The following is a 27438-nucleotide window of genomic DNA, read 5'->3' on the forward strand; positions in this document are numbered from 1 at the left end:
ATTAAAGCACAATGATGAAATATAAAATGTATATACTATATTTAAAACTAATAGTTACGATAAGAAGAGTATCACTTAAATCTCTCTCTATATATATATTTTTGACATAAATAAAAAGAAAAATATACTCATATAATAGTTCAAATATGATGTTAGGAGGAATATATGTATTAATAGTAAGTATATGTATGTGCTTGAAAAAAGAGGGCTTGCGATAACTCTCTTTTCAAATAAAAAAATTATACATTTTTCTTAAGTAAAAATGCAACTATATATATACACATGAATACTACATTTAAAAAATATATAGGCACAATAATCTACGATGTAGATTGTTGAATGAACACAATTCCTTCTATAATAGAAGTATATTACATAATTAGTACATACTAATATACAAAGTAAATAAAATAAGACGTTTTCAACTTTAAATTAAAATAATTTTATATATATATCAAAATGCGAAAAAATATAATAAAACGTATTTTTATTAAAATATCAAATGATTTAAATAAAATAAACTACAAATATATGTATATGAGTAGGTCATACTACTATAATTTTTGGTATTTTGAATCAATCTTAAGCCGTAGATTTATTCTAACAGTATTTTGAAAAAAAAAATATATATAGTATAAAATACCGAAAAACTCAAAAAAATAGACAAAAAAAAATATACTATGTATGTATTCTCGAAGATCCACTATTATTTTTTAATGAATAAAAGTGTTGTAAAATAATATATATCAATAATTAGGAAAATATATATAAAATAAGGTCTACTCAAAAAATAAGTTACATATATCCGCAAAATGTGTATACACAATATATAGAAAAAAATGTATTATTATTCGATCATATGCATAAATTGTTTTATATATATCCAAAGCATAGGTCATTAAAAAATTCCTCTAATATTCACGAAATTATGTATAACAACAAGTGGAATACGCTGAAATAGATAAATATATATATAAAGAAAATTTCAACTACACGAAAAAAAATATACATGTATATATACTTATTTATGTATGTTCATAGAGGCGTTTTATTTTAAAATAACTATATATAGAGACATTGCAATAATTATAAAAATATTTTTTGCAAATCGAATGTAACATATGAAATGTTTATAAGCTTAATCATATAATTGGTTTATACATATGTATTTTTATTTTTTTCCGCAATATAATTATATATTTAATTTTATACACACACATGCGTAATATATATAGATATGTAATTTTATTTGCTCATAAAACAAAAAATTCAAATGTACACTACAATAGAACTAAAATAAAACATATTCTATACAATTTACAAATGGAAATATTAATAATAAAAATTTTGAACATGAAATAATTATTTATAATTATGCATAATATACCGTGTTCTACATAAAGCCATAGGGTATTTTATTTATTTCAAGTATATACATATATACTTAAAAATAAATATATGCATATATTTTCTTTCATACAAAATATTATGCATTAATGTAAAAATAAACACACACATATACTCACAATATATAATAAATAGAAATACTATGTAATGCATATGATATAATTTATTTGCAAATAAAAATATTATCCGTTGCATTACGTTATAAAAATGGATCTAGGTAAAAAAATAAAAATATTGATATAGGAAAATATGTGCATACAAAAATGTAACGATGTATTGCAAGAATATATATACATATATATTATATTTTTGGTGTTACATTAAAGAATACTGCAATATATGGAACGAGATAATTGTATGTTACACATATAAATATATATATATGCTCTATATCGCTCATTCAAAACATTGGGTTTCTTATGCAACTATGTAATACATTTTTAAATAAAATAAAAATAATGTGATCTATAAAATGAGATAATATTGTGAAATATTACGGTGTGATGACATTTGACAAAAAACAAAAATTATGAACATAAAATTTGTTTCTTTTAGATTAAATGTATGCACAATTAAAAATATGAAAGCGTAAAAAAAAATATATATGCTGATCTTAAATAAACTTACAGTGGTTATAAATGTGTTAATAAAAATTAATTATAAGGTCAATAAATATGATATTCCTAATATAAATTACATTTAATGATATATATATCCAATATATGCGTTGGGAAAAAATAGGGGAATATATAAAAGAAAGGGAAATTATAGCACGACTATATAATAAAATAATAATAAAGGCATAAATGGTAATTATGTAAAGTGTATTTTTCTTCTTTTTCTTATTTTTTTTTTGAGGTGTAAAGGTTATGGAAAATATATGTAAAATAATTTTTTTTTTCCTTAATCCTGTGATAATAAAATAGGAGTGTTGTAAGTGTAAATTATTAAAAATTTTTTGTAAATACAATAATAATGTAATATCAATAAAATAAAGATAAAAAAAAATGTATATTAAAAAATATTTTAATAAAAAAAAATAAAAATAGTATTTGATGTATTTTGTATTATTTTTTTCATGTGAAAATAACATCAGTTGAAGATTAATAATATATTATATAGTTATGTGGATAAATAAAAATACTATGAAAATAAAAAATATATAAATATATCTATAAAGCATATCTATATTTTTTAGAGCTATTAAATTAAATTTTTATGATCAAGAGTAGAGTTAAGAATAAATCATAACTGTTATTACTAGAAAAAAATTGTACCAGAAAAAGTACACCTCCGTTGGAAATGTGTTTTACTCAACGGTAGCTTGATATTCCCCTTTTTTCCTAAGTATCGTGAAAATAAATTTATATATATAGGAAATACATAGGAAAAAATATATAATATGCTAATAATAATGTAAAAAATATTAAAAAATATATAAATATAAAATAAAATGACGTTAATATGGGCATACAAAGGTGTACATTTTTTGGCGTTTTTTTTACCATTCTATACATGCATAAAATTAATGTCTATATTTATAATAGAAAAAATTAATCATTTAATATGAACATTTTTTTCTTTAATATTTTATTTTAAACTAGTAAGTGCCACAATTGACCTAAAAAATTAATATTCATGTGTAATATTTTTTTTGTCAAACGAAAAAATAAAATATTATTTATTTTTGTTCTACATAATTATACCGCTATATATGTAATATATAACAATGTATGCCTTTCATATTGTATATTACTAAATATAACGTCCTTATTTCTGAGTTAAAAATATAATAGTGAACAAATTATAATTTAAAGTTTTTTTTTATATTTACAATGAGCTAAAATACGAAGAATACTGATAAATTAATGAATAAAACAAGTAAAAAAAAAAAAAAAAAAATAAATGTTAAGAGGTAAAATTATTATTTAGTGTACACGTTATAAAGATTGAAATATATGATAATACAAAAAAATAAAACATTTTATATTTTTAGGGTTTGTTTTTACTAAAGTTATTAATGAAATACAATAAAAAAATAATAATATTCTTCACTTGCATATGTACATATTCGTATGATACACAAAACAGTGAAAATATGGTTAAAGCCTTTATCCTATACCAATGACAGGATATATTCTTATTAAGGCTAAAATTAAAACTTTTAAAATGACATAAAAAAGGAAATACAAAAAAATACATGGTATATATAATATCCAAAAAATTCCTAAAAATTATAAGCCTTATAATCCGTACACAAAAAAAACCATTATGCATGAAATATAGATGGTGTTGCTAATGGCTCATTAAAAAATAAATCAAAGGATTTTTCATCCTTTAAAGGTGTGCTTTCATTCAAAAACATATTAAATTCTGTGGTAAAATTGTTGCGTGAAGATTTGTCGTCTTGTATATCATATGTTTTCAAATCTTTTTGATTATCATTATCTATATTATTTTTTCCTAAAGGTGCTTTATTATTGATATTATTAATACATTCATTAAAATATTCATTTATAAACATTTCGTTATTTTTATAAGTTTTATTATATCCTGCATCGTCTTTAATTGCATCGAGAGTATTAATATTATCCATATGTATTCCAGTTTCGCTTTTTTGATTTATTTCATTTTGAATAGTATCATTTATATTTTCAAATTTTGTTAGACCAAATACCAAGTTATTTTTGTATTTTAAAGGAATGTCATCACTATTTTTTAATACATCATTTATCCCTTTTTCGGTGATATTATATATATTATTTGTTTTTTTGATGCTATTTTTATTTTCTTCTAATGTATCATTATTTTTTTTTGGACTGATTTGTTTGAATATTTTATCATTGACATCTTTTTCCGCTTCTTTATTTATTTTATTGTCATCTTCACATAATTTTAATTCCGTATTTTTTTTTAATACACTATTTTTATATAATTGAACCTTAGAAATGTCATTGCATTTCTTTTCACAATTATTATTATCGTTACACTTTAATTTTGTTTCCTTTTCTTTTTTCTGTTTTATATTCTTCTTATAATTCAGTAATATTTTACTATTTTTTTTTGATTTGTTAAGCGCTTGATGCTTTAGACGCTTATTCAAATTATATATTTTTTTTTCATTTATTTCTTTTTCTGTTCCTTTTGATTGCGCACTACTTTTCCCATTTGATTTGGTTTGTTTTCTATGAAATAATAAATCGTTATTTTGTTGAATTTCTTGTTTAATTTTCCATTCCAAAAGTTTTATCGAATCGATATAATTGCCATTAACCGTGTAATCGTTGGCTTTATTATTATTATAATCACTACTTGTTTCCAATTTTTTTGTCTTTTGTATAATGTATAAGCTATTATCATTTAAAGGGTTATATAAAATTTTATTTGGAGCTTCATTATATTTATTAAAAATATACATATTTTCTTGGGAATCCAATTCATTTTCTTGATTAATTAAATAATTGCTTAGTTTCTTTATTTTATCTTCTTTGTTAGTATTTATATTTTTGAACTGGTTGGGGATATTATTTATAGTATTTATACTCTTTCTTGGTCGCTTTCTTTTATTTATTGTTTTTACAACTTTTCCATTGTTTATTCTTTTCAATACGCTTTTATATTTCTTAGCAAATTTTTTAATTGCCGAAATTCCATTTTCAAGGTGTTTTTCCATTATTTACTTATTTTTTAAACAAAAAACATATTTTTTAATGGAAATAAATCGTTTTTAATAAGGAATTTTTCTAATCAAATTATATCATACAATTATTCTTTTTTTCAAAATATTTTATGTGAAATATTTTTTATATAAAGCAAATGGTTATTATAAACATGTGCATGCATATTAACATGTGTTTTTTTTATGAACATAAATATTTTTCGAATGATTCCTCATAAAATATTATTTTATCGATTTATATGTGTTTAATCACTATACACAAATTTATAACATTCATTTTATTATTATATTATGTATCATTTTTGATAAATTGGTAGCGTTTTATGAAAAACGCTTGCTTATAATTTGTTTAGGAACAAATAAATTATCATTTTTCTCAAGATGTATTTTTTAATTGTCAATAACCAGGAAAAACGAGGTATGCAAAAAAGAAAAATTGTACCAAATAAGCTTTCCTTTTATTTTTTAGCATTTCTTTTCTAATTGTGGTTATTTTTTTCGAATTGTTCCTTTTTGTTTCTTTCTTGAATAGATCGATCGTCCTCCGTAATTTCTCTTAAAGCAACTCCTACAGAAAAATAGTATAGTAAGTTAAAACATAAATGTGATTACTTATAGTTAAAAAATCCCATCATATTTATATGAATATTCATAAAAATTAAGTCTTTTTTTGCTATTATATCAATAGCAGCATTTCAAATCCTATTGTTAAAATTAAGGGTGGCTAGCGAAAAAAAAAGATAACAAAAGGTAATATAATAACCATTTAAAAAAACAATGGAAAAACTATATATGTGTAAAATTATAAATTCATATATATACCACTATAGCAACAATATAAAATTCGTAATTATTATAACTATTATATACTTCATGGCATATAACAAAATAGTTTTATATTCATGTCTTTTCTCCACTAAAATTATGAATACACCATTTTGATATTTATGTATACATATATATAACTTAATTTTTTTTTTATTATCAGATGGAGCACTTAAGTAAGATAAAACGAGCAGAATATCTCTGTATAAAAGATATAATTATTTAACTCTTTATTATCTCTCTAATGTGTAATATACACATATATTATTTTTATTAATTTCTTTATATTGTATATATATAGAAAACTTAATAACTGGGGCCCTAGCGGGTGTTGTTGTTGATGCGATATTATATCCCATTGATAACATGAAAACAAACATACAAGCAAAAAATCAATTATATTCAATTTTTGAGGCAAGAAAGTTATATAATGGGATTATTCCAACCCTTATAGGCACTATACCAGCTAGTGCTTTTTTTTATTGTTTTTATGAAATGTCAAAAAAATTAATATCAGGTAATAAAGAAAAAAAGAATAGTATATATTAAATTTGCGATTTTAAAAAATAGAACATATCATTGATGCAAAATCAAATGTGCATATGTACAAATTTTTATATATCTTCACACATATACGCATTTGTCTGAATTATATATAGAAAACAATCCTAATATTAGCAAAAGTGCTTTATATATAGCTTCAACCAGTATAGCCGAAATTACAGCATCGATAGTGAGGTATATGAATAAAATTATAAAAAATAACTAAATAACGAATTACAACAATTAATAAGTTTATTATATATATATATATTCTTTAATAGGCTTCCGTTTGAAATAATAAAACAGAAAATGCAAGTGTCTAGTGAAGCAACTGTGAAAAATATAATAAAGGATGTACTAAAAATGCAAGGAGCTCAATCATTTTTACTTCGGAGTTATTTAGTTATAATCATAAGAGAAATTCCATTTGATTGTATTCAATATTTCATATGGGAAACACTTAAAGAGAAGGGGCAAAAATGTAATAAAAAAAAATAAACCTTAATATAAAAAATGAAAATTTAAAAAACTTACAATAATTAAAAATAAACATTACAAAAAAAAACATAAATTATTTTATTTTTAAAGATTTCAGAGAATTTCATGAAAAACATCCAGTTTTACTGTCGTCTCTTTCTGGAGGAATTGCGGGTAAGAAAATAAAACATAAAATATATGACTTTGTGTGAAAATATTTAATTTGTCATGAAAATATAATTTTTATTATGTGGAGAATACCAAACATACTTTGCATTTTTTTCTCTATAGGAGCTACAGCTGGATTCCTAACAACTCCTATTGATGTTATAAAATCTAAGCATATAGTATATGTATGAAAAAAATCGAATTAAACTATTTAAATATATTTATTTGTGCTCATTAAATCATTTCTTTTATTATACACGTTTTCTATTTGTTTGAAATGCAAATCGATCAAAATTATAATAAAATTTTCAGGGTCGGTCATATATTGAGACAATTATGGAAATATCAAAAGAAGGATACTTGTCATTTTATAAAGGATGTCTATTTAGAACATATTATTTATTTTTTGGAGGGTTTATATTCTTTGGAGCTCTAAGATTGTTTTCATTTAAAAAGGATAAACCTTGTGAAACAAATCCTCAGTTAATTTGAATATGAAATATTTGAAAAATAATATATGCACACATACATATGTAAAATGGATGCATGTATATGTGCTTGTATTATAAAGGTTATGTTTTGTTCTATAATTAATATACATATGTTACGATTTGAAAAGCTTTTAAATTTTTATAAAAATATATTTAATATATCCCATACATTTGTATATTATAAAACTGATGATTTTGTGATCACGCTCCAATATGCTTATACATTGTTTTATTTAAATTGCTATTGGGCTTTCATGCTTTATTAAACCAATTTTTTATAGTTTTTTATTTTTAAAGTGTTTTGTTTGAATGCCCATATTATGGCTATTTTTTAATTATTAAACTTTTTATTAATGAAATATAATTTTAAGTTTTATATAAAATATAATAATGTCTTAATTCAATATATTTAAATTAAAAAAATGTATATATTTATAGAGAATGTGGGGTGTTGGGTATCTATATATCATGGAAATAGTGTTGCTATTCTTTAAAGCAAATAGAATAATTCTTACATATAATCACCCTTAAAATGTATTACACCATATAAGAGCATATTTAAAAATTATACAGTAAGCTTTGCTCATTCATAAATATTTTATTCTTATTATTAGCGAGCATATATGTGACTTTCCAAATTTACCTCTGTGTGTATACGCGTGTAATATGTAAAATTAAAAAATGGTTCAACATAAGGAATAAAAAACGCAGAAAATCCCATCATATTACTATTTTTGTTCGATGTATCTATTTAAGGTTGAGCATATATATTGAGGATAGAATTTAGTTAAATGCATTATTTAACATTTCGTGTTATGTATAAAAAAACATGAACACAGATGATGGAGACATATTTATAGTTCAAATAAATACAAAGACCAAATACCTAAATGCGAATATAATTCTACAATAATATTATATATATATACACACTTTCGTTTTAATTTATATACAACTTTATAAATAAAAGCGGTAACACTGTTTAATAAGTTTCAATACTAAAATGGATGGGGGTGTAAAATAAAATCAGAAAAATGGCTATAATTTTATAGTATTAAATTAATCCTTTTATTTTTTTCGCTTTGGGTGGAATATATATTAGGGTTTTCCTGTCATTTTAGTCAAAATTTATACTTTAATTTTTTTAAATAGTTCAATGACAAGATAGTTAAACAATTTGGAAATGTGTATATTATAATATATTCTCCATAATGTAAGATTAACTGATTTACAATTGTATAAGAAACGTAAATTACATAAACACACCAATGATATTCTTATAGAGTAAATTATATAGTAGACATTCAAATATACAAAATAAAAAAAATATAAATAAAATAAAAAAATAAATAACAATGATAATAAAATGAGAATAAATTTAATAACATACTGTATAAAAAAAATGCACCTAATGGAATCAAATATATGTATATTGTTTTATTTTTTTAATTTTTTTTATTTGACTAAAAAATAATAGGAGATACACTTTTATTTTGTTTAAGCCCATCGTAAAGAATGATGTGTTTCCATTGTATAAGAGCAAAGTTAAGCTTTAATTTGCGAACTTAATGAAAAAATAAAATTATTTGATATTCTTATTTTTTTCGTTTCTCTCTTTTTTTAAAAAAAATTTAAGAATGCTTTTTTTCACTTGATAGGAAAAAATAAATACAATATGTGAGGAAGCTAGAGCTATTAATTTCATATTTTGTTTTTTCGTGTTTTAATTTTTAGAAATTAAAAAAAATACACAAATATTTATGCATATTGTGTGAAAGTAGCATATTTTTTCCCAAACAAAAAATATATATGACAATAGATTATTACATGTATATATGCTTGCACACACACATATAAATTTATAGCATAATGGAAGAAGACTCATTTAAAAATAGATTATTAAAAAGAAACATTGACATATGGATAGAAAAATATCGCCCTGAGTATTTAGAGGATGTAGTAGGAAACCCTTTTGTCATAAATACATTAAAGAGTATTATAGTATCGGGGAATATGCCTAATTTGCTTTTAGCTGTAAAAATTATATTTTTCATTGTTAATGAATCTATTTTGTTGTGTTGGATTTAATAACAAATGTGTTTTTTTTCTCCTGAAAAAGCGACTATAAAATTTGCTTAAATTTTTTATAAGCATTTATTAATATATTTTTGCGTACATCGAACGAACATTTAAAAAAAATGATTTATACATATGCACTTCTTTTTCTGATATTTTGTTAGGGGGCCCCTGGTACAGGAAAAACCACTAGCATTTTGTGTCTAGCTAGCGAAATGTTAGGGAGCCAAGCAAAGAAAGCGGTTCTTGAATTAAATGCATCAGATGATAGAGGAATCAATGTAATACGTGATAGAATAAAAAGTTTTGCTAAAGAGGTAATAAGTTTACCACCTGGAAGACATAAAATAATAATATTAGATGAAGTAGATTCCATGACAACAGCAGCTCAACAATCTTTAAGAAGAATAATGGAATTGTATTCAGATACAACAAGATTTGCGCTAGCATGCAATCAATCAGAAAAAATAATAGATGCACTTCAAAGTCGATGTGCTATTATTAGATATTTTAAATTAACAGATGATCAAGTTTTAAAAAGAATTTTAAAAATATGTGAATACGAAAACATTAAATATACAGATGATGGCTTAGAAACGATAACATTCATAGCTGATGGAGATTTAAGAAAAGCAGTTAATTGTTTGCAATCAACTTATGCTGGTTTAGAAGTCATAAATAAAGAAAATGTTCTAAATATTTGTGATATTCCCTCACCAGAAAGAATTGAAAATTTATTAAAGCACTGTATTAGTAGTGAATGGAGAAAAGCTCATGATATTGCTTATGACATGATAAAAGAAGGACATACACCATTTGATGTTGCGTTAACATCATCAAATGTTTTAAGGAGATATGACCTCGGATCTGAAGCTATTCAGATTGAGTTTTTAAAAATCGGAGCAATGGCATGCAACACGATGGCAAGTGGCTTATCAAGTGTAATACAGCTGGATAAGCTGATAGCTGATTGGTGTATAGCTGCAAAAACGCTTAGGGGAAAATGCTGATAAATAATATGAAGAACGAACCAAAAGGCATTTCAATTTTCTAAAACCATTTGAAATAATTGCATATGCCAGGACTTATAAATGTGATGTTTACATACAAATTTGTGTGTAATAAACTTTTTTTTGCTTTAATTCATATAAACTTAACTATGCTTATATATTTTTTTCACCCATAATTTTATGGAATAACTAGAGCAACTATGCCGTTCTAACTGGCTTAACATAAATTATCCTTACCTTAACATACTTTGTTCCTTTCACTTTTCCCCCTCATTTTTTATTCTTACGTTGAACATGTTTAAATGCTCATCGATAATTTCTTTATGCATGCTATAAAAATATGCACAAATATTATTAACAAAATAGATATCATTCGTATTATTTTAGTTCGAAAAAAAAGTTAATGAAAAATCCGGGAGATACCCCCCCAAAAAAAATGAATATATATAACCAAAAATTCGCGGAAAAATTCGCGTGCAAATAATAAATATATTAAATTTTTCAAAATATATGCGAATATGATTTATACAAAACAAAATATGTGCTTTCATTTGTGGACATCATTATTTTGTTTTTGTGAATTTCCTTTTTTTGGAAAATTTCTTATTTTTAAAACCTTTTTTATGACGATTCGTATATTTACCGTTAAAACGATTTTGTTTCGTATCGTCGTTAACTGTATTTTTTTTTCTGTTATTTATATATTTCATGTACATATAATTTCTTAGTCGTTTACCAAACAAAGCAGGCAACTTAGTAGGGTCTGTAACATCTTCATTGGGTTCTTTCTTTAACTGGTCTTCATAACCTTTTTGAGTTATGGCAAAACCCCTTTTTTTCTTTTCAATAAGTGGCATATTTCGGTTATTATTTTTGTTTCTTTTGCCAAAACTTCCATTTTTTTTGGTCATATTGCTAGAGGGCATTTTTTGTAAGAATATACTTTCATTCCTATCTTTGATAAACTTTTGTGAAACAATTTGCCTATTAAAACGTTTTATAATTTTATTAATTTGTTTTTTTTCATTTGTATGTGAATTAAAAAATTCCTTTAATTCATTGGACTTTAATGAATGATATAGTATTTCTTTTTGAATAAATAATTTTATTTTTTTGGATGTGCATTTAGCCAATGTTGATTCAACTCTATATCTACAAGCTTCAACATTATTAAATTTCATATATTTTTTTTTCATATGGCATATATTTTCATCCTCAATTTCTTTAACAATATTTTTTTCAATTTCTTTGTTTTCATCTACAAATGATATACTTATACCTTTTGTATTTAATCTGCAAGTTCTTCCTATTCTATGTAAAAATGTTTCTTTATCTAATGGCATACTAAAGTTAATAACACAACTTACATTGCGAAAATCTAAGCCTCTATTGTATAAAAAATCTTTCTCTTTTTCATTTTCGTCACTAATTTGGTCCCACTCCCTTTCCTCTTTGGCGGATTCTTCATCAGACATCTCACCCTTGAGTTTCTCATCAGTGATCTCCTCTCGGTCTGGCTCATTTTCAGATAATTCGTCCTCAAGTTCCTCATCGTTGACCTCTTCCCTATCTGGTTCATTTTCAGATACTTCGTCCTCAAGTTCCTCATCAGGCAGCTCTTCCCCGGCTGAGTCATCCTCCGATAATTCGCCCTCAAGTTCCTCATCAGGCAGCTCTTCCCCGGCTGAGTCATCCTCAGATAAATCTTCACTTATTGATTCCTTAGGGGGAGCGCGAACCGTGTTTCTTTCAAACTGTGGGCATATTAAGAAATAAAATTTTGAACTGTTGAAGGACAAAATAACATTCTGCTTAATCAAAATAGGATGGCTTGGATTAAGTATAGAAGATGTAATGTTTAGGTATGTTAAAAATATTTTTATTTTATACGCTTCAGTTATAGATGCCGTAAATATTATCGATTTAAATTTTACTGTTTTATTTTTTATCAATAAATATAGATAAATGTACTTTGTTAATTGCTCGTCATATAAATAATAAAAGGATTTTCCAACAAATCTAAAATTTATTCCATCACCATTTTCCTGAGGCCTTACACCCTCATCATTTAAAGTATTATTATTTCGACTTTTTTTAGAACTTTCTACAATTTGGTTATCAATAGAATGTTTCTTACTTTTTTTTGTATCCTCTTCAGTAGTTAAATAAATTGGATTATGTAAAAAGAGTTTACTTTTTTCTATAATATTTTTTTTTAAAGTAGCTGAAGCCATAACAATTTGATATTTTTTTGAAAAATTTTTTGGTAAATAATTACGTGTTAGTATATTCATTGGCTTTTGAAATTCTTTTGTATGAATTACATCTGCTTCATCAATAATTAATATTTTTAAATTTGATAAAATATTTTGGTTATTTTTATTTTTGTGTTCTAATATATATTTACATAAATTTTTGGGAGTACTTACAAGTATAGTAGGATGCTCATAAAAATTATTATTTACATTATGGTTAATTGTTACCATTCCCTTTAAATATGAGCATAGCTTATTCCCTACATTATATATTTGTAAGCATAATTCATCTGTTGGGGCTATAATTATACATTTATAAAAAAATTTTAAGTGTTCTTTTTCATCGATGTTGAATTTTATCAATCGTTGGATTGCTGGAATCAAATAGGCCATTGTTTTCCCAGACCCTGTTTTTGCATTTAAAATTGTATCATTCCCTTTTAATATACTTGGAATTGAAATTTTTTGAATTTTTGTCGGATGCTTGAATCTAAATAAATAAAGTAATGCTTTTCTTAGTCTCACATCTAACAGAATATTGTCGAACTCCTCAAAATTGTTGCTTACGTCAAAGAACATTTCATTCGTATTATTTTTGACTTTCATCTTATTTGGGGCATTGTCATCGTCTTCATCTGTTTCATCCTCATCGTCATCTTCTTCTCCTTCATCTTCACCGTCATCTTCTTCTCCTTCATCTTCACCGTCATCTTCATCCTCATCGTCATCGTCATCTTCTTCCTCTTCTCCTTCCTCTTCTCCTTCTTCTTCTCCTTCTTCTACTGCTTCCTCTACTTCTTCAGCATACGCCTCTTCTTTTATTTCCTCCGCTACTCCTCCTTCGACTTCACTGTGGGGCGCATCCTCTTGATCCATTTGATTTACCACTATCACAGTACGAACGTTTAGAAGCCTTGCTTTCCTTGATCTATTCGCCCTTTTTAATATATATGCATATATATATGATGATTTTATATTTATATATTTTTTATTATTTTTCTTTTTTGTTTTGTCGATTTTTTTATTTTCTCGCAAATTAGTTTGATGAGACAATCTTATATTTTTAATGGACTATATTCATTCAACATAGGATATACGCATATTCTGTTTTAATTTACTTTATATATGATTTTTTTAAGTTTATGTGTGGGTTTGCTTGATATTTTTACAAATCTGATTTCTTCATTATTTTTGGCAACCGAATTATTTGTTGTTATTCCTTTTTTCTTGTTTTTGTTTTTTTATAGCAAATATTTTTTTTGTCTCAATTGCATAAAAGGAAAAGCAACATAATGAAAACAATGAATTAAAAAAAAATGAAAAATTATTAAAAAAAATTAATCAAAGAGATGATTATTAAAATAAACGAATTTACGACGAAGCATATAGAAAGGTGAACCAATAATATAAAAATTGCTAATTGGAGAACTAATAAATAAAAATATGAATAAATACATGAATAAAATAATATATAGAAGATATTAATCAGAAAAAAATATAAATAATAAAATAAATTAAAAAACAATGAAGTGGTGATAGGGTAACGTAATGCTCGAAAAATATATAGTAATATTTTATATATATATTTCAGAATATGCATATAGGTAAAATCCCAATATTATATGGGAACGATTTAAAGTATATTCCCATTTTTATTAATACAATATTCCACGAATAATAAATTAAAAAAATGTATGTAAAAAATTGTGTTGCATTTAATTTACCTTATTCATACTATCATATGTATAATTATATAAATGAATGTATATGTTTATGTATTCATGACTAATTAAATTGAAAAAAAATATATATTATTTTCCTCATCAAAAAATATAAATATTATATTTTACAATACCTTTTAGTCTTTAATTTTGTGGGTTAATTTGATATATATTTTTTTTTGCAGGATTTTTTTTTTTACATTTTTGAAAATATGTTGTTCATTTATTTGTAGGCTTCGCTTGTTTCTCCATTTTTAGAACATCACTATATTTGACTATTTACTAATTTTTTTTTCTTATATAAAATATTCTAATTATTTATATACATAAATTTGCCTAATGGCATAAAAAACGGTTTAAGACAATTGAATGGAGAGCTATATCATTTTATTATATAGTCATATATTATATTTTTCTTTTTCATCATATATATATGTACATATATGCACATATATGTATTGACAAGTATATTGATGGAGAATATAAAAGTACTGTGTTATGCTTTATCACTATTTTTGATAATAGCAAAACTATTAATATACTTAGCATTCGAGAAAAATAAATACCGAAATAAAGAAGCAAAAAAAAACGACGAAAACGAAGAAAAAATTTATTGTGACAACGAAAAATGTTATTTTGTTAAAACTGGAACTAAAGGTGTAGCAAAAAAAAAGGTACATTAACTATAAGGACTACAACGAAAAAATAAAGTTAGTCATTCTAATTTAATACATTACAAAAGGAAAAACTAAAAGTAATGATAAAGTAGTATTTGAAAAAAATTGTGAAACATATAATAAATAGAATAACGGATAATTATATGCAATATGGATGTCGATGAAAATTCCTACAATGCACAGGAAAAAGAAAATGATGACGCTGACAAACTAAACAGCGAGCGAATTGAAAAACGAGAGTTCGATGACGAAAGTACAATTAATGCCCATGAAAAAATAAATTTTAAAAATGAAAATTATAATGATGATATTAAAATGAATGAAAAAGTTAACGGAAATACCATTGAAACTATTTCTAATTTAGACAATATAAATTCGAAAGATGATAAAAATAAAAAAAATGATTTTTATGAAAATACTAATGTAGTTGAGGAAAAAAAGGATACCGTCATAGGAGAGGTACACGAAAATAATACAACAAAAAAGGATAATGAAATTGTGAATGATAAAGATGATGATTCAAATGATGCTCCCAATAATACAAGAAACTATTATAGTGACAACTACATAAATGATGATGAAAAAAATTCGAGTGAATCTGACGAAACTTCTGAAGATGAATATTATTCAGGAGAAGAAAGTCTTAATGAAGATTCATCAGAAGAATATTCTGATTCAGATAATGAAAAAAGCTCATATATTCCAAGTGATGAAGAGGAATTTGAAGAGGATGACGAAGAAGATGGTAAAACAACAGACAATGAATTGAGTAACAAAAATGTAGAAGAAATAAAAGAAATAGGAAATGAATATTTTAAAAAATGTGATTATAAAAATGCAATATATTATTACAGTAAAGCTTTAAAACGATGTAAAGATAAAAATATTAAAAGTATATTATACTCAAATAGAGCAGCATGTAATGTTTTATTACAAAATTGGAACTTGGTTATAGATGATTGTACTAAATCTATAAATTGTGATGAAAATTATGTCAAATCATATATACGACGAAGCAACGCGTATGAACATTTAGAAAAATATAATGATGCTTCTAACGATTTAAATAAAGCTATATCTATTGATTCGTCATTATTAAATACCTATGAAGCTAAACAAAAAAGATTAAAAATTTTAGCAGAACAACAATTGAATAAAGAGAAAGAAGAAATGGTTGGAAAACTAAAAGATTTTGGAAATATGCTATTAGGAAAAGTAGGATTGTCTTTAGACAATTTTGAAGTACAAAAAAATCCAAACAATGATGGGTCTTTCAACATACAGTTTAAACAAAACAAGTGAAAGGCGCAAGGTGGGCGATGATACGCCGGTTTCCTTTTTGGATCTTATCACCTTACTCTTTTTTTTCGAGCCCTTTTTTGATTTTGTTTTTCTTTTTTTAATGTTACTTTTGTTATTATTTTTTTTAATTATATAACATTCTATAAGCATGTGGGTTTTTTCGTTGCGCACATATGCTTGCATTTAACTATGACTTAAAACAAAATGTAAAAAGTTTATATTATACATATACAATTTAAATAATATGTGATAAAAAAGTTAATTAAAATTATTAAATATAAAACAAATATCCTATTTTGTAAGGGAAACAAAAAGCACCAAACGTGCAAGCTTATATGAATACATATATAAACATTAATGGGAATGCCCATTAGATAAAAATTAAAAATGGATAATAAAAAACAACGTAATCATCTTTAATTTCATAAATCATTTAACCAAAACTATATGATAATTAAAGATGTGTTTTAAAAAAAGTGAAATCATAGGTGGAAAAAATATGACATGCCTTGAAAAATTATAATATAACGAGCAAAGGATAAAAAGAAAGCCTGTGCAGTATCTACACATTTAAGGCAATCATGCTCCTCCTATTCAGAATTTTTTAAATTTACAATAATCAATATTACATATTATATATAAGAAAGCTCCCAATTTGTATCATCGAAATTAGGAAAAAGCTCTATGAATATATCTCAACCAAATATTGTAGTATATACATAATATTAAAAGCATCAACTGCATCGAAATCTTTACTAGAATATGGAACATCATTTAGCATTTCATTTATTCTATTTGGTGTGACTTTTGTAAATCCGATATTATTTCTACAATAATTGCATTGCTTTTCTGAGGGGAAAACAATATCTTTATGCAAAAATTTAATTTGTTTTGATTTGCTTAAAAGGTCTAAACGTATATCGGAAATAATATGATCATATGTAGTCCTTAATGTAACGGAATTATGAATTCTCCATAAAAATATAACAAAGGATTCTGCTGAGTGAATATTGCAAAAACCATAATGACAAAATTTCTGAGCTTTAAGAAAATGACTAATACAATTTCTACAATTTAAATAATTTTTTGTATAATTAGTAATAGATTCAAGATAATAACTATATTCTTTTTTGTCATGTAATAAGCAGTATACAGATATTTTATGATACAATAACCAATATGTGCATAAAACTGAGTTATTATCACATACTTTGAATTTTTGTACATTATCTACATCAATATCATATCCATCAATAAAGAAGACAGATGCTTCCTCATCATCACTTTCTTTGTTTACTAGCTTAACCCATTCTGCATGGGGTATAGGGTAATTAAAAGATTCTAATTTTTCTGCAATGGCTGTTAATGCGGGGGCCAAATCTGGGTATATATGCTCTACAATTTGGAGCATATTAATATATGGTTCTATAGTTTCTTTACTAATATCAACACTTAGTGAAATATATTTTTTTAATGTAAATAGTAATCCTTTTATTATATCATGCTTCATATATTCTTTATTATTAACATTACTATTCCATTTTTCTAGTAACCGTATTTTTTCTTTTTCTTCTTCAGTTTCATCACGATTATTTCCAATACTATTATTATAAATTTCGCTGAATGGGAAATTATTAGGTGCATTGTCATCAATTACAGGGGGCAATATATCATAGTAACATGATTTTATGTCTATGTTATTAAAATTAACATTATTACATAAATATGTTTGTAATAAAATTTGGAATTCTTCTAATTTATTTACTCTTTCAACTTCATTATAAGCAAGTAGCAAATTTCCTGTATATATTTCATTTCCAATTTTTGTATTAGGTGATAAATATTTGTATTCAGGGGAATCATTTATTTTATCATATATTGGGTATAATAATCGAAATGTAGGAAAATATTTTATTTGAAATAATCGGCAATATGGATGAAATATAGTACATGAGCAATCAAATACAAACATAGATACATTTTTTTCGAAATTTAAAACATCTCTTTCAAGTCTATTCCATGTATCCATATATTTATTGCATGCTGGACAATAATAATTTTTTATATTTATAAATAATATCTCCCCATGTTTAATATTATTTAGTTTATCCCAAAAATCTTTTAACACTACTTCACCCTTTTTGCAAATATCTAAATGATCACTGGCCCATGTCTTTAGCACCAAACTTGGCACTATGAATAGGATGCTAAAAATATATCCATATATCTTCATTATTTTTCTTTAATATTTTATTAAACAGCTGAGCAATTGATTTTACTTTTTCTTTATTTGGGTCTCCTATGTGTTATTATGAATTTTAATACCCAATTGCTATTTTTTGCATTAATAGCACATATCACATTTGCTTATATGCTCATTCCCTTGACTTCGTATTTAATTTGCTCACTTTATTATTATTCATTTAATTGACGAATTGGCACATTAAAATAATTGTTTTTTTTTTATATCTGTCCAATTATACTTACGTAAAACAGATTACCACTATTTGGGTATATACAGGGAAAAAATATTTATAATTTTTGATATTTTTATATATTGGTGTTGTAAATTGTATTTATTCTGTTTATTTTCTTTTGTTTTTATGACGATTTATGGTCATTGCTTTTTCTCTTCCGCTTTTTTTATTTTTTTTTCTACATATTATGTGAGTGGTTAAAGCCATTTAAATAATGCATGCACAACAAAAAAATATTAAAAGTTACAAAATGATAAAACCATTAATTCGCTATATCGATAATCATAAAATAAAATAATAGAAATTGTCTCAATTAAAAGACTTTTAAAATTAATATATAAATTTAAAGTAATTGTGTATGCATAGTCAAATGTATATGTAGCGCAATCAAACACCAAAAAGCGGAAGCCTACACGTACTTATATATACAATAGCATAATCAATATTGCTCCATTTACAAAAAGGGGGACATAAATAAATTTATATATGTCAAATGTTGATAATTTTATTTGAATGGAATATATCAATCTGACATCATGCACATGTTATATATATATATAAGTAGTAGTCAAAATTTTGATTAATATACAAGCGAAAACAAACAAAATAAATGCTCACGCATATCTATATACAATGATATTTAAAGAATTTCATAAGCATAGTTTTGTTCTTGAAAAAAAAATCACGTAAATCATTTAATATAAGCTTGTATATATGCATAATTTAAAATATAAGTTCGAAAATGCCATATATACAACCAATCATTTTCTCACAAATCATAAAAGTATGCAACGTAAACAAATCGTAAAAAATTAAAAAAGTAATAAAAAAAGGAAAAAAATATAAATATAATATATAAAAAAATATAAAGATAAAAATATAAATAAAGATAAAATAAATAAAAATAAAATACTAATCAACGAATTATCGAATTAACAAAATTTATAATATTATATGAATTAAAAATAATGTAAAAAAAAAGTGTCAATATAAAAAAATGCATATTAACATCCATATGCATATGGATATTTAGCGTTTTCAAATTTTCAATAATAGCTGTACGGAATATGCATTCCTTCCTCCTAATAAAATTAAAAAATTTATCACATATTTTGTGAAGTAGAAAATTTAATAGAGGAATAAAATTAATAACTATATTTTTATATTTAATTAGTTTAACTAATATTTTTTTTTTTTTCTTGTTTTTTTTGTGCCTCGCATTTCCCCTGAGCACAATTAAGTTTAAGTACGATTGATTAAAAAATACTATACATTGTGCATATATTCATTACCCTTATTTTGTTAAAATAATGATAAATAAATTCGATACGTTAAATAGAAAAGAAGAAGACATAATAAAAAAACTAAATTACAAAAATATCAATGATGTAAGAATACATGAATTAAATAGCGTTAAGAGCAATAGACGAATTTACCTCAAAAAGGGAAGTATGTTTTTTTTAAGCTCAAAAGAAGAAGCATTAAAAAGTTTAAATGACGCTAATAGCGGTAACAATTGTAGTAATAACATGTGAAAACGCAAAAGGTACGTAGAAAGACATTTTTCCCATTATTTCAGTTTCTATTATTTTTTATCTTTGTTCGTTATCTGTTTGCTTTATTCCATATAAAAAAGGAGATAAATGAATAACGAAATTAGTTTTCTATCCTTTGGTGTATGTATGTAATTATTAAATAGTATGCACACAAGGGGATAGGCGTATGCTTAAGTTTAAAGGGTAATCAATGATATAAGTAAAAACATCCTTGTGTTTTGTATATGAAAAAAATAAAATGTCATTTTTTGTTGTTGTGCAAACTCCTTAACCTTTTGTTCTTTGTTATAAAAAATGAGACTAAAATTGTAAGCAATGAAAGCATACCAAAGAAAATACGAAATTTGCCTATATGTACAAAAAAATACAACAGAGAGGAATCATTAAATCTGTGTAAAATAAGGGACACATTAGAAATAAACAAAAATAACAAAGATAATAAATGCAATATCAATGCATTCATAAATAGTTTAATTGATGTAAAACATGGAAAATTTTTATCAAAATGTGATCATAAGATAATAAAAACGCAGAAAAATAAGTACAGTAGCAGTAATGACAATTATGCTTGGAAATATCGGAAAAAAAAGTACACGCTATTTAGAATAAAAACGAGCTACTATGACGATGTCAATAATAGTAGTATGACCAATTGTTTTGATTACCCAGGTTTTGATTTTACAATTTTGAAGGAAAATGACCAAGATAGTAATAATGGCGATGAAAACAAAAGTAGGTTAGGAATAATAAAAACTCCGCATGGAGAAATAGAAACCCCAAACTTTTTATTTTGTGCTACTAAAGCATGTATGAAATCAACTCCAATAAATTTTATAAAAGATTCAAAAACACAAATAATTTTGTCAAACACATTTCATTTGCTAATTCAGCCCAAACCGCATATAATCTTTCAACTTGGCGGTTTGCATAAGTTTATGAATTGGGATGGTCCAATTTTGACCGACTCAGGAGGATATCAACTTTTTAGTATGACATATGGATCTGTTTCAGATGAAATAAAAAGAAAATCTAAAATAAGAACTGTTGATAGGGTAAATAATAATATGAATAATATGAAGGATAATGGGGCAAATAAATATACTCATTTAGATAATATATCCAGTACAGGAAAAATAAAAAATGGGATATCTACTATTTCAAACAATGGAAATAGTAATGTAATTATAAAAATTAATGAAAATGGTGCATTATATAAGTCTTATTTTGATGGCTTGCCTGATATATTATCCCCAGAAAGTTCTATCCAAGCTCAATATTTATTAGGCACAGATTTTTCCGTCGTTCTAGATGAGTGTACTCCTTATAATGTTGATAAAGAATACACAGAAAAATCGATGCATAGATCCCATAGATGGTATATTAGATGCTTATTAGAGTTTTATAGAGCTAATAATATGGAAAATTATCATGATTATTTAAACATTATATATAATAAAAAATATAAAACCAATAACGTTTGGGAAAAACAAGAAAAAAAAAAACAAGCATTATATGGAATAATACAAGGAGGGATATATACAGATTTACGAAAAAAAAGTTGTGAGGTAGTTTGTAATTTACCCTTTTTTGGATTGTGTATAGGAGGATGCTTAGGTAATAACAAAGAAATGATGTATGGTGTGATTAAACAAACAATGGATTTTATAAGAGAAAATTGCAGAAATAATAATAGCAAAAGAAAGAGTAAAAACAAACCTATACATTTATTAGGAATTGGGCAAATTAAAGATATTTTCTACGGAGTAAAACAGGGAATTGATACATTCGATTGTGTGATACCAACCAGGTTAGCAAGACATGGGTATTTTTTATGTAAAGTAAAAACTATTAATGAAGTTGAAAAAAAACTTGATAGAAAAATTAAAAAGGAATATCTCAAAATAAAACTAAATATATTCAAACTTGATAATAATCCTTTGGAGAAAGATTGTAACTGCTATACTTGTACAAATTATACAAGAGCATATTTACATCATCTTTTTAAAATTGATGATAATTTATTAGGGACATTATTAACTATACATAATGTTTATTATATGAATCATTTAATGCAAGATATTCGACAAGGTATTGCTCAAAATAATTTGAATAAAGTACAGGAGAAATGGATACAGCTATAATTCACGTCCCCACAAAAATTCAAATAATGCAAGTGTTCCCGAAACAAGGGGCATTTGCGACATTCCCCTCAACTTTCATTATTTTCTTATTTTCTTATTTTCTTCATGTTCATGTGTGCATTATAATGTTGTATTATGGTCCCATGTGAGGACTTTATATGTTTTATGCCATTGTGTGGCACTTTTTAATTAACATTTTAAACATATCATTATTTGTTTATAGTTAATATACGAACAATATACTTAATTCAAAAAATATATAAACATATAAAAATGAAAGCAACATATTATTCAACATATATATATGACTATGCAAACAGTATAACAAGTTACAAATAACTAAAATTTAGTTAATAAATTAAAAAACATATATTATACATATAATAAAAGAAAAAAAACAATTAAAAAAAAATTAAAGCAATCTAATCTTCTCTTATACCTCTTCATCACTTTCTTCATTGCCTTTTGTTGTTTTACCCTTTCCAAAGAATTTTTTTTTAATTTTCCATTTTTTATTATTATTTTTTTTGGAATCACTGAAACCGGGGTCTAAAAATTAATAGAAAAATGGTATAGAAAATAAATATAATAAAATATGCATAAAAAGTACACAAATATATATGAGCACATATATAGATATGCTGATAAACTCAAGGTGTGGCATTACTTAATTTATCTAAAAGTGTGTCTTGTTCCTTTTCTCCATCGAATATATTCTGTAAATTAAATAAAAGGTAAATATATATATATTTTTTAATGCATGCTATATCTATTTTGCAAAATATAATATCTTTTGATAAATATGTTATTGTTTTTAAAAATTACTTGTGTGGCTTTCCAGCATAATCCCATATTAATCCATGTTAATACAGAATATATTATTATGAAAGTGAAATCTTTAGAATTATATATAAATAAGCTAAAAAAATATGATAAAGAAAGAGAATGATATATGTATAATGACATATAGTGGAAAACCTGAAAATATATAAAAATTATAGCTAGCCACGTATAAGTATGTGGATATATTACCCTTCAAATATGATATAAATGGAGAATATACTAGTTACAATTAGCATCCAATTATAAAACCTCTGAAAATTCAAAAAAAGTACATAAACATGTATTACATATACACAATGGGCTACATAGCATAGGATGGAAATATTGTATAGTTGTAAATATGTCTTCATTATAAATACATATATTTTTATAATATTATTACCAACAATGAGGGTATATACGATTTTCCTAAGGTTTAAAAAAAAAAATAAAAATATTAGCTTCTATGAGTATTGTCATTTGAAGTGATGCGGTTATTTATGGATATTTATGCATGTGTATTGGGTATACAATGAATGGTGTTCAACTTACGTATAAAGGCACATATCGGGAATACACACGAGTACATATTAGTAAATAATAGCCACCTAAAGATAAAGAAGATTATAAATGAATATATATAATATAAAAGGTACATACATTGAATAAGTATCTCTATGTAAAATATTGTATTAAATAAAAGGGATATGTATATACCCATATGGAGATAAGGAGTATGAATAGAAACTATATATAAACAATATTAAAATAAAAATATTGTAAACTATTAAATAGTATATATATTTTCTACAAAACTCTCTGGTAGCGTCATCTGGTTTATATTGTTCAAGCTTATTAAGAAAAGTTTCCATTTTCCTTTTTTTGAATTTTACTTATATATATATTTCTATACAATAAAAAAGTATAGTTCTTCTAAAAAGTTATATTATTATATAATACCAAATTCTAATTGTTTCGTGCCTTTTTAAAACAATAAAAATGGTAATACATTATTTAAAAGGAGAATAGTAATATTATTGCAAAAAAAAATTAATAATATGAAATTAAATATATTATATAACAAATTTTTAAAAATAAAAATAACATTTAGTATTTATTTTCGTTTCTTTCTATAAATAGAATTAATATATAAAAAAATATATAATATGTTATATGTGAGGAATAATATTACTGCTCCAGTATTAAAAAAATTTATATACGTGTACGTGATTAGTACTGTAGTATATATGCATATATTTATATATTATGCATATGTCTATAAATATCCATAAAATTATAAAAAAGGTTTTGTAGATTCATAAATGTATTTATAAATTTAAAATATGTAAAAAAATTGAAATATTTTTATTACATTTCTTTTATTTATCAAGTTTTAGAATACCTAATATAAATAAAACAGTATTCCTTTTTATGTGTATATCCCATTTAGGATATTCTATATTCCCCCTTTAAAATAATATTAAAAGAGAAAAAAAAGGAAAATTAAAAAAGATATATTTTTTATAATATTAATTCATAGGCATACACTATATTATATATTGTATAATTTTAGTAGTCAAAAAAAATAGCATGTAATATATAGGTATCAGTTCCTATTAAGTGTATCAAAATTATAGGCATAACGAAATATGCATAGTATTTATTATAAACATACATAACACGATATATAGGATATTAGAAAATTGGCTAGATATATAGTCAAAGATTACACTCAATAAGAAAATTATTTAATGATTAAAAGTAGGCTAAAAAATAAAAAGAAAACCCAAGCTAAAAACAATGATACCGCATTAAGGAAGTTATCAGCTACAGAATTGGGGAAGATAGTAAAGACAAAAAAGGATGAGCTAAATAGAATAATTCAAAAGAAGCATTTATTAGAAAAAAAACTAGTTAGCAATATTAAAAAACAATAGAAAAAATTGAAAAAAATAAAAAATATATTAACTAGCAGAACTATTTTTTTTAAATATTTTAATTTTTTTTTGTTAAAGGAGGAAAAAAAAGATGAGTTAGAAGCCTTCAGTAAAGAGTACACTGAATTAAAAAATAAAATAGAACTGATTAGCAAAGGGTGTGAAGAGTATGATGAAAAGGTAGATCAGGAAAAAAAAACGATAAAGAATAAGTCAATTTTTTATAATTTTCAAAATGCGGACCAGCTAAAGAAATTGGAAAATGAAAACGAAAATCTTATGATCTTAATTAATGAAAAACATGAAGAGACAATGGACAATCTATTAAGTTACATAGAAGAAGAACGAATTCATCTAGATTATGTAAAAAATCAAAACTTTAATGAAATAAACGAGTTAAAGACATCCTTTGGCATGGTAATTAGCTCATATTATATGCAACCAAAATGTTTATATATATGCATACCTCACTAATATATAAATATATGAATACACACCTGCATATGCAAGATTACTAAATGTATTATACAACTATCTACATGCTGACTAATGAAAAATATTTTAGAAAATAAAGGCAATCGAAGAAATATTTAAAAAGCATTTAGAAGAATATGATAATGAGCAAAAATATGAACTGGAAGAAATTATAGATAATTATAGTATTATGGAAAAAAATGAAATAATATATTTAAAAAATTTATATAATGACCATATTAAAGATATGAATGAAATATATATGAATATGATTAATGATTATAAAAAATATTATTTTAATAAAATTAGAGAAAACATAAGCAAAATAAAACTATTAAAAAACCAAATAAACGAGTTGGAACTAAATGATAAGGAAGCTAAAAGTGGGATAAATATCCACAACACCGAAAATTTATCTATGCTTGAAAAAATAAAAACATTGGAAGGAAACAGGTACTAAAATATGTAAACTTTATCAATCAAATTTGGGTATGTTCTTGCATTTCCTATATATATCCAAATAAATATCACTTTTCAGGGAAATTTTAAATAAAGCCTTAAAGTTTTATTCAAAAGATTTCGTAATGTATAAAAACTTAGAATTGATTTATAATGAGAACAATGTGTACATTAAAAATTTGAAAGGGTTTTCTCAAAATTTCAAGGAGAAAATATTGCAAGTTGAAGAGGCTTTTAAAGATTTAACGACAAATGAAAATGACAATTTTGATGATTATTTTGAAAATATTAAAAATAAAAACACGGATTTGAAAAATAAAGTAAAGAGTCTTAATTTGGATTTGGAATCTCTAGATAAAGAGTTAAACTTATATATAAAAGAAAAAGGCATAAAACAGGAAGATGTTATAACAGTTAGAAAGGGAATAGACTTTTGCATACGCGCATATAATAAAGAGTTTAATAACTTGTTATATGCTGAAAGAAAAATTAAAAAGAAACTGAAAGACAGTACAAATATTTATGAAAAAAAACTAAAAGATATTAATATAAAAAAGGAAAATTAAATGTACAGCAAAGTCAAAGATTCACAGTAAAAAGCAACATAATATATATATAGAGAGAGAGAGATGCATATTATGGTGAAATGTGTACTTTTACAACAAGCATAAATAGGTTATGCTTATTATTAATTCTTAATTAGTACAAAACATAATACCACTAGTCTTATTATATGAAATTATGAACAAATAAGTTGCATATGCTACATATGCTTACATTTGCGTACATATCAATTTATATGCAGGTCCGCACAAATGATAGATATATAAACTTACACATACCAAATTGGGCATCAATGAAAAATTATACCTCGGTAATAATTATGCAAAAATAAAATTAATAAATATATAAAATAATATTATTTTTTTTATGTATCCATT

At 24.0% G+C, this 27438-nt stretch overlaps 10 protein-coding genes across 10 annotated transcripts; 6 read left to right on the forward strand and 4 right to left on the reverse strand.

The window, feature by feature from the left end:
• Positions 1-3676: 3676 nt before the first annotated feature.
• Positions 3677-5080, reverse strand: PCHAS_1457200 (conserved Plasmodium protein, unknown function; the record flags this gene model as incomplete). The annotated part of the gene is made up of 1 exon (XM_016799817.1): positions 3677-5080. The coding sequence occupies one exon, from the start codon at positions 5078-5080 to the stop codon at positions 3677-3679; it is 1404 nt and encodes a 467-aa protein (XP_016655059.1).
• Positions 5081-6074: 994 nt separating this feature from the next.
• PCHAS_1457300 (mitochondrial carrier protein, putative) lies at positions 6075-7591 on the forward strand (the record flags this gene model as incomplete). Its single annotated transcript, XM_016799818.1, has 7 exons — positions 6075-6087; positions 6213-6428; positions 6571-6649; positions 6736-6935; positions 7043-7105; positions 7223-7284; positions 7412-7591. 7 exons carry the CDS (start codon positions 6075-6077, stop codon positions 7589-7591), a joined length of 813 nt encoding a protein of 270 aa, XP_016655060.1.
• Positions 7592-9459: 1868 nt separating this feature from the next.
• Positions 9460-10676, forward strand: PCHAS_1457400 (replication factor C subunit 4, putative; the record flags this gene model as incomplete). Its single annotated transcript, XM_740116.1, has 2 exons — positions 9460-9624; positions 9831-10676. The coding sequence occupies 2 exons, from the start codon at positions 9460-9462 to the stop codon at positions 10674-10676; spliced, it is 1011 nt and encodes a 336-aa protein (XP_745209.1).
• A 563-nt stretch (positions 10677-11239) lies between these two features.
• On the reverse strand, positions 11240-13807 carry PCHAS_1457500 (ATP-dependent RNA helicase DBP9, putative; the record flags this gene model as incomplete). The annotated part of the gene is made up of 1 exon (XM_016799820.1): positions 11240-13807. The coding sequence occupies one exon, from the start codon at positions 13805-13807 to the stop codon at positions 11240-11242; it is 2568 nt and encodes an 855-aa protein (XP_016655061.1).
• Positions 13808-15479: 1672 nt separating this feature from the next.
• Positions 15480-16631, forward strand: PCHAS_1457600 (tetratricopeptide repeat protein, putative; the record flags this gene model as incomplete). Its single annotated transcript, XM_740642.1, has 1 exon — positions 15480-16631. The coding sequence occupies one exon, from the start codon at positions 15480-15482 to the stop codon at positions 16629-16631; it is 1152 nt and encodes a 383-aa protein (XP_745735.1).
• Positions 16632-17313: 682 nt separating this feature from the next.
• On the reverse strand, positions 17314-18864 carry PCHAS_1457700 (sulfhydryl oxidase, putative; the record flags this gene model as incomplete). Its single annotated transcript, XM_740641.1, has 1 exon — positions 17314-18864. The coding sequence occupies one exon, from the start codon at positions 18862-18864 to the stop codon at positions 17314-17316; it is 1551 nt and encodes a 516-aa protein (XP_745734.1).
• A 1554-nt stretch (positions 18865-20418) lies between these two features.
• PCHAS_1457800 (conserved Plasmodium protein, unknown function) lies at positions 20419-20643 on the forward strand (the record flags this gene model as incomplete). The annotated part of the gene is made up of 1 exon (XM_727227.1): positions 20419-20643. The coding sequence occupies one exon, from the start codon at positions 20419-20421 to the stop codon at positions 20641-20643; it is 225 nt and encodes a 74-aa protein (XP_732320.1).
• Positions 20644-20888: 245 nt separating this feature from the next.
• Positions 20889-22805, forward strand: PCHAS_1457900 (queuine tRNA-ribosyltransferase, putative; the record flags this gene model as incomplete). The annotated part of the gene is made up of 1 exon (XM_740640.2): positions 20889-22805. The coding sequence occupies one exon, from the start codon at positions 20889-20891 to the stop codon at positions 22803-22805; it is 1917 nt and encodes a 638-aa protein (XP_745733.2).
• A 433-nt stretch (positions 22806-23238) lies between these two features.
• On the reverse strand, positions 23239-24499 carry PCHAS_1458000 (conserved Plasmodium protein, unknown function; the record flags this gene model as incomplete). Its single annotated transcript, XM_016799821.1, has 7 exons — positions 23239-23354; positions 23473-23521; positions 23631-23724; positions 23838-23899; positions 24031-24056; positions 24180-24235; positions 24345-24499. The coding sequence occupies 7 exons, from the start codon at positions 24497-24499 to the stop codon at positions 23239-23241; spliced, it is 558 nt and encodes a 185-aa protein (XP_016655062.1).
• An 879-nt stretch (positions 24500-25378) lies between these two features.
• PCHAS_1458100 (GAS8-like protein, putative) lies at positions 25379-27063 on the forward strand (the record flags this gene model as incomplete). The annotated part of the gene is made up of 4 exons (XM_016799822.1): positions 25379-25540; positions 25643-25981; positions 26130-26491; positions 26577-27063. 4 exons carry the CDS (start codon positions 25379-25381, stop codon positions 27061-27063), a joined length of 1350 nt encoding a protein of 449 aa, XP_016655063.1.
• Between the last annotated feature and the right edge of the window lie 375 nt (positions 27064-27438).

The sequence above is a fragment of the Plasmodium chabaudi genome (assembly GCF_900002335.3).
Source record: "Plasmodium chabaudi chabaudi strain AS genome assembly, chromosome: 14".
NCBI classification, from domain to species: domain Eukaryota; phylum Apicomplexa; class Aconoidasida; order Haemosporida; family Plasmodiidae; genus Plasmodium; species Plasmodium chabaudi.